Genomic DNA, 7,541 nt, shown 5'->3' on the forward strand with positions numbered 1-7,541 from the left:
TGAAGTACGAAATTTAATAATTTAAAGTGTAGTATCGATCTATTTTATTATATGAATTTATTATATATTAACTTGGATCAATAAAATATGATATGGGTGAATATTTAATATTTATATATGATCTTATAAGACATGAATTAAAGGTAAAATAGTTATATATATGAATTCAGGTCCATTCAGGCCTGGACCAGATTTTTTCAGGTCTTGGACCGGACCAGACCGAAGACCAGATTTTTTCAATTATGAGGACCGGGGACCGGACTCGGTATGTCCGGTCCGGTCCAGGTCTCGGTCCGGTAGACCCGGTTCGGTCCGGGTTACAGGTCCAGACCGGAATTCTGTGCAGCCCTTATGAGTTGGAAGGATTGTATAAGTTGGTTTAGATACAATGGGTTATCTGTCGATTCCATGTCGAAATCGAATAAAATTGGATTTATTATTTTGGGTTGTAATATATTTATTCTGGTTGTTAGTTGTAATCTTGTCTGATACTTAATCCTGTTTAGATCCTGTTAGTGTTTAATCGGGGTTTATTATATTCGCTATTATTATATTAGTTAATGGTGTGAATTCTCACTTCCTAACCCCGAAATTGAGAGCGTCACAATTAAAATAAATATAATAAAATACTCCCTCCGTCCCTCCCAAATGTTTTGGGAGGGGCGCGGAGTTTAAGAAAAATGATAAAATAGTGGAGGAAAGTTAAAAAAGTGAGTAAAATAGTGAGACCGATTAATATTATATGTATAAAGTGGGTATAATGGAGAGAAGTAATTAATGTAGTTATTTTAAAAATTATAAGAACCTTACTATTTTTGGAAAGTTTTGAAATATAAACAATTGGATGAGACATTAAAAAAGAAAAGTGTAAATAAATGGGAAAGACAGAGTAATAAATCATAAATAAATAAAAAATAAATGGGAAGGGGAAAGGCGGCGTTTCCGAATCCGACACGTAATGTAATTGGTAGGAGGGCAAAGTGGACAAATACAAAAGCAACATATATAGCCCTTTGATTTACACGCACGCGCACACACATCTTTACGAAACACAAATACACTTTTTATTCTGCCTCTTCCTCAACTCCACGGCGTGGATCCGAGGAGTTTGGGATTATACAAACCCTAATTTTATTTCTCCTACTCTCTTTCTAGAATACCTCCCTTCGTTTCAGGTTCTCTCTCTCTCCCTCTCTCTCTAGTTCTTGATTTTTGTAATACCGTTATTTGTTGTAAAGATTGCATCTTTTTAGTATATGTGTGATAAAGTTGCAATCTCTTGATCTGGGTTCTGTCAAAAAGCTGTGTATTTCGTGTATATGGGTTTGTATTGAATCTTGATGTTTTTCAATTTTATGTATGTATACATCTGGTTGTGTAATAAAGTGAGATTTTTTGGGTTTGAGTGTTATTGTACATGCCTATCTGGTTGTTTTGTTTGATTTTGTAGTGGAAGGACTAAGGGGGATGCAATAGTTTGTATTGTTAGACTTTTGGATCTTCTTTTCTTGTGAAGTGTGATTTGTGAGTAGATATGTGTATTATTTGATTGGATTTAGGCTTATGGTTTAGCTCCATTAAATAGAAAATTTTCCGTGCTAGTTGAAATATATGTTCTTTTGTATTGGGATCAAACACAGGATTGAGAATTTGCAGGAATATTGGGTGGTTTGTAATTTTATTGGATCTTGCTATCCAGCCATATGTTTTTTTTTGTTTTTAAATCTCGCTCCATCTGTTATGACATGGTTAATTGAGGTTGTGAGATAATCGATTTAGCATTCGTTTGAAGCAAGTTATATCTATATATTGATGTTTTGTTTTTCTTTCTCAGTCATGGCGGCACCTGAAGGATCTCAGTTTGATACTCGTCAGTATGACTCAAAGATGAGCGATCTGTACGTACTTATCTTTAACATAGTTACTGTGTGTATTAAGGCATATCTATTACTGCCTTTGTGTGTAAGGCTTCTAGAATTTTATCTAGAATTGGTCACGAATTCTATTGTTATTAATTTAAAGTTCTTGTTGTGTTTGTGAATTGTAAATCTTGGTCATATCTTTGTCTCTGTGTATAGGCTTGCATCTGATGGACAAGATTTCTTTACCTCCTATGATGAGGTTTACGATAGTTTCGATGGAATGGGCTTGCAAGAGAACCTTTTAAGGGGCATTTATGCATACGGTAAATCTGATTGGGCCAGGTTTTTTTTTTTTATGTTTTTTGTTTTGGCCAACATGTTGCAACTTTACTTGACCGTACTTTCTCCTCTTCTTTTTTTAACAATACCCTATTTTATATAATCGGTTTCGGTAAAGCTGTTGCAGCTTTAATTGAATTATTCTTTTTTTAATGCTTCTTCACCATGTGTTGATTTTGCACATATGATCATGCTATCTGAAGTGGACTCTATATATATAGATGTGAATCATAAAGACTAGCTACAAATAAAAACAGGAATCAGTAAAACGATTTTTTCAAACATAGATTCTATGTATATAAATATTTTTGTTGGAAAAAAAAAATTTGTTTTTCCGGTAAGATTTTGTATGATTTTTGCATATTTTTTCTCTAGATAGGAGTATACTATCTAATTATTATCTAGAGGACAACAGGATGATGTATGAATTCGTTTTGACCTATTGATGTCTTCCACATCCAACTACAATCAGTTGCCCCTTAACTTTTAGGTAACTCATTTTTTAGCTTCATAAGATGTCATCTTGAGTATTTGAAATTATATGTAGGTTTTGAGAAACCTTCAGCTATCCAACAAAGGGGAATAGTCCCTTTCTGCAAAGGGCTTGATGTCATTCAACAGGCTCAGTCTGGAACTGGGAAGACTGCAACCTTTTGCTCTGGTATACTACAACAGCTGGACTACAATATAGTGGAATGCCAGGCCCTGGTACTGGCACCAACTCGTGAGCTTGCTCAACAAATTGAGAAGGTTATGCGTGCTCTTGGTGACTACCTTGGGGTGAAGGTGCATGCTTGTGTAGGTGGAACCAGTGTTCGAGAGGACCAGCGCATTCTTTCTGCTGGAGTTCATGTTGTTGTTGGCACTCCTGGACGTGTTTTTGACATGCTTCGAAGGCAATCGCTTCGTCCCGACTACATTAAGATGTTTGTATTGGACGAGGCTGATGAAATGCTTTCTCGAGGATTCAAAGATCAGGTTTGTCACTGACCCTGCACTAGCCTCTATAAATATCTACCTTTGTACTTATATTTAATGTCATACAACTTCTATTGGAAGTTTACAGTTTTTATTTATAACACGTAAGGATTAGCACTTGACTGTGTTGCAATAATGTGGCTTGTAAAGATAGTGTAAAAACTAAAAACAGCTGATGAAATGTTAAATTTTAGGATCTGTATGTAGTTGTATTAATTTCAGATAATGGGTTTAGTAGGATGAAAGGCTAGATACTGCTGTATACTGTACCCCTTCATTATGCAAAATATTCTAATGATCTTTTATCTGCTGCCTGCAGATCTATGATATATTCCAGCTTCTCCCTGCCAAGGTCCAGGTAGGGGTCTTTTCTGCCACAATGCCTCCTGAGGCCCTCGAGATCACAAGGAAGTTCATGAATAAGCCTGTTAGGATTCTTGTGAAGCGTGATGAGCTCACCCTTGAAGGTATTAAGCAATTTTATGTCAATGTTGACAAGGAAGAATGGAAGCTCGAGACACTATGCGATCTTTATGAAACATTAGCTATTACTCAGAGTGTCATCTTTGTGAACACGAGACGCAAGGTTGACTGGTTAACGGACAAGATGCGAAGCCGTGATCACACAGTCTCAGCCACACATGGAGACATGGATCAGAACACTAGAGACATTATCATGCGCGAGTTCCGTTCTGGGTCTTCCCGTGTTCTCATCACTACTGATCTTTTGGCTCGTGGTATTGATGTCCAGCAAGTTTCCCTGGTTATCAATTATGATCTTCCAACTCAACCTGAGAACTATCTCCATCGTATTGGACGGAGTGGTCGATTTGGAAGGAAGGGTGTTGCTATTAACTTTGTGACAAAGGATGATGAGAGGATGCTGTTTGATATTCAGAAATTCTACAACGTGCAAGTTGAGGAGCTACCATCAAATGTTGCTGACCTCCTGTAACTGAGTTTTTCTTCCTGTTGTTATTGAGAAAGGTATCTGGTTTCTCCATTCCGAGGGGCGAGGGCTTTTTATTAAAGTAGGATCAGTGTCTGCGTTTGAATATGTATGAGTTTTATTTTATTATAGTTAGATGCAGAGCGACTTGGGTAGTTTCTGTTCTCTGTCTCTGGCCATGTGTATGTGGTTCCAATTTTCTTGATACTAATGTGTGCAACTTAATAGTCTTTCTATTGACTTCTTATTTTTGGATTTGTTTATTTGTTTTTAGTCGATTTTTCTTTCGTTTTTAGTCTATTTTGACTTATTATCTTTTAGCACTTGCCAGAAGGTGTTAAAAAGGGTGATGGATCCAAATTGGTTGCTCTGTCATCTATGTTATTGTGTTCACCAGGGGTGAATTCGTTATGCAAAATAACAAGCCCTTTTGGCTGAAGCAATTAGAGGGCCTTGAAAACCCTATAGTGCTTTAATGAAGCCTAGAAAATAAAATTAGGGTTTGTAATAGTGCTTTTGTAAGCAATTAGAGGGGAATAGTCCCTTTCTGCGGAGGGCCAAGAAAGCAATTACAGAACTTCATATAACTTACGGTCCCTAGTAACTTACGGATATGAATCCTTGTCGTAAAGAAAGGTTATATAGACATAAATAAAATTGAATACAAGATAGTGTGTAAGATTTGAGACGCAAAACCAACGGTGTTGAAAACATGCAAAACTAAAGATGAGCTCAACACCACAAGCAAATTACCAGAACCTTTCAATCTCCGAAACTTGAGATGTTATAGTGCAACATTTTCTTCTTATGTACAACCTGAAGTACAGGAAGTCCCCAAGAATGAAGATAATAAGTTGAAGAGAGCAATGTCCGTGAATGGATGGAGTTTCGATGACCCTGAATTGCAGAGAAAGAAGAGAATAGCTAGCTAGCTATGGGAGTTTACTCTGTCGAGAAAAAGGTGTTAAAAAGGGTCTGTCGAGAATTGCTCGGCTCATTTTGAGTCGTGAACAATTGAATAACTTGATATTCAACTCCATTTTGTTAAGTACACAAACAGGTCACTCGAAACTCACTAGTTCAAATCAATATCATATGGTTTTACCAGTCCAATACTCCTTTGCGATTAGTCAGTGGTGCAGATGATAAAAAACTTTTATGTAATTATCTCAACATTACAGCACACCACTCTTGTCAAAGCCAAAAGTAAATTGAACCGCATATAAAGTGACTCAAGACTTGGTAGAAAAAGCTACCCCAAACTTTGGAATCGGGTCCGCTGCTTCCGTGTTAACTTCACCTGATATAACAATGAAGGCTTTTTGGCTCCACTTGCTCCTGATAACAGCACTTGCATTGCCAACGTTGTTGATGCGTGCTTTCAGCGTGGTTGCAGGAGTCAATGCAAACTGAGTGCCAACAGTGATGATATTCTCATTGGTTAAGAATTTGTGACTTGCTTTAGCTGCAACTGCGGTTATGGACAGGGAAGCCAAAGCACGTTGAATAATGTTCATATTCTTCCAGAGTTTGCCATCCAAATTATGGTAGTAAGAAGCCTTCAACGCGATCCCTCTGTTACTATTTCTGTAAAACATTACAGGGTTTCATTAGTAGATCATACAGCAGGATACTGCCAAAGAATTAAGCAGACATTACTCATTCTAGAACCTGAAATTGAAATAGCTTTTGGACTTAACCGTAGTATTCATGATTAGCTCAATGAAACCAAAACTAAGTGTATATAGTTGCAATATGTGCCTCCTTCAAAACCATAATAAAATTTTTATATTTTGTGCTTCACTAGCAAACAATTATGTCTATATATTGGCAATTGGCAGGTGTTAAAAGATACTATACCTCTGTGCTTTGATTGAATCTTTTAATGAACAGAAATGTCCACAAACTACTTGAAATAACATTAATGTAGTAAATATGTACTTACAAGGTGAAGGAGGCATTCATGTCTCGGTAGCAGTAGCTGATAGCAGCACTGCACTTGGCTATTCCCCTTTTTGTGTCGATTGAGATATTTGATTGCAGTAAAGTGGTTTTATCTCTTAGTAAGCGTGATGCTGAGAAGTTGAAAATGGGGGAACCACACAAACCACCAATGTTTACGTTGATACCAGCATAGCGACTTAGGTATCGGAGTCCAATCTGTTAATTGCATTTAAGCACAACACAATCATATCACAATAATTTGGATGCATCATATAAGCAGGAGCAGCAGGTTTCACCCTAGCAGATATAAGGAAATCGATTCTTTAAAGTCTAAACTCTCATCCTCCCTCACCAGCCAGTAAACTATAATAGATAAGATAAAGAAGTGAATAGCCTGTTAACAAGAAGACATTACTTAACCTACCGTGTGAGGCTTGAGAATGTCAAAGCTAAAAATAGCCTTCAGTCCAGGAAAGAGATCAAGTTGATCAACAGTGAAGGTGGTCAATATCTGAGAATCCAGCATGATGATCGAAAAAATTAGAGTTACATAGACAGAATAAGTTCATCAATTTTGTTACACATGAGTATATGACCCTTGTTAAAAAAAAATACACAGAACGGAGCTTACATTGGAATCTTCGCCGAGTTTAAGTTTAAAGTTGGCATGAGTAATGTTCTTGAACTCAAGTTTTTTACTGAAACTAGACACCAACTGTCCATTTCTGAGTGCTGACGTGAAAGCCTACAAAAACACATATATCAAGTGCTACAACCAGATCGATTTATGTAATATAGGGCAAATGATCAACTCACATATCCAGTAAAAACATATGGATTCAAGTCCAGGTTGTTGTTGTGATCCTTGTACAGAAGATCTGACAAATCAAATAACAAATGTAACCTTAATCAATAAACTTCTTTAACATAAAAAAAAACACTTGCTACAACAAACCTCTTGTTTTCCTGCCGAAATATGAGTAAAAACCAGGATTCTTCTCCATAATTTCTTGATAGATTAAGATATGAGAGTGATATACTGGTCTGGTCTTTACTTCTTTGCTAACCACCTTTTAAACAGGGCTATTTTGTTAGTGTACTGACTCCACTTTCAAGGCTATAAAGAAAAAAGCACTCCTACGTTTCTTTTTGTAATAAAAGGACTCCTACTTTTTGTCATAAGTGTTGATAAAGTAGATAAAAGTAGATAAATACTTATAAGTTGTATAAGTATTTGAATAAAAGTCAGAATTATTTTATTTAATTGAATAAAAATAAATAAATTATAAATAAAGTTATCTTAATTCGTAATTATTATATTAAAATAATAGTTTAGAACACATTTTTTAAAATTAAAGTTAATAAAAAACAAAAATTCAAAATAAGTTGAGGAAAAGTACGTTGTTACTAACATTGAGCTTATAAGTTATAAATTCAACTTCTAAATTGGGTTGACAAATACTCAGAAA

General features: G+C 35.9%; 2 protein-coding genes across 2 annotated transcripts; one reads left to right on the forward strand and one right to left on the reverse strand.

Annotated features, from left to right (window-relative positions):
• The first annotated feature begins 1,015 nt into the window (after positions 1-1,015).
• On the forward strand, positions 1,016-4,389 carry LOC141724573 (eukaryotic initiation factor 4A-8). Its single transcript, XM_074526762.1, has 5 exons — positions 1,016-1,175; positions 1,835-1,898; positions 2,079-2,185; positions 2,749-3,179; positions 3,499-4,389. The coding sequence occupies exons 2-5, from the start codon at positions 1,837-1,839 to the stop codon at positions 4,132-4,134; spliced, it is 1,236 nt and encodes a 411-aa protein (XP_074382863.1). The 5' UTR covers positions 1,016-1,175; positions 1,835-1,836; the 3' UTR covers positions 4,135-4,389.
• Positions 4,390-4,746: 357 nt separating this feature from the next.
• On the reverse strand, positions 4,747-7,184 carry LOC141724574 (mitochondrial outer membrane protein porin of 36 kDa-like). Its single transcript, XM_074526763.1, has 6 exons — positions 7,028-7,184; positions 6,889-6,950; positions 6,704-6,817; positions 6,497-6,583; positions 6,074-6,288; positions 4,747-5,715 (listed from the first exon to the last, which is right to left on the reverse strand). Exons 1-6 carry the CDS (start codon positions 7,074-7,076, stop codon positions 5,361-5,363), a joined length of 882 nt encoding a protein of 293 aa, XP_074382864.1. The 5' UTR covers positions 7,077-7,184; the 3' UTR covers positions 4,747-5,360.
• Positions 7,185-7,541: the final 357 nt, after the last annotated feature.

Source organism: Apium graveolens, chromosome 5, assembly GCF_009905375.1.
Source record: "Apium graveolens cultivar Ventura chromosome 5, ASM990537v1, whole genome shotgun sequence".
Taxonomy (NCBI): domain Eukaryota; kingdom Viridiplantae; phylum Streptophyta; class Magnoliopsida; order Apiales; family Apiaceae; genus Apium; species Apium graveolens.

Coding starts and splice junctions, on each gene's coding strand:
- LOC141724573 (XM_074526762.1), top strand. CDS start 1,837: ATGGCGGCACCTGAAGGATCTCAGTTTGATACTCGTCAGTATGACTCA. Junction 2,186..2,748: donor AAGGGGCATTTATGCATACG/GTAAATCTGATT, acceptor AATTATATGTAG/GTTTTGAGAAACCTTCAGCT. Junction 3,180..3,498: donor CTCGAGGATTCAAAGATCAG/GTTTGTCACTGA, acceptor TGCTGCCTGCAG/ATCTATGATATATTCCAGCT.
- LOC141724574 (XM_074526763.1), bottom strand. CDS start 7,076: ATGGAGAAGAATCCTGGTTTTTACTCATATTTCGGCAGGAAAACAAGA. Junction 6,818..6,888: donor CATATGTTTTTACTGGATAT/GTGAGTTGATCA, acceptor GTGTTTTTGTAG/GCTTTCACGTCAGCACTCAG. Junction 6,584..6,703: donor AACTCGGCGAAGATTCCAAT/GTAAGCTCCGTT, acceptor CTGGATTCTCAG/ATATTGACCACCTTCACTGT.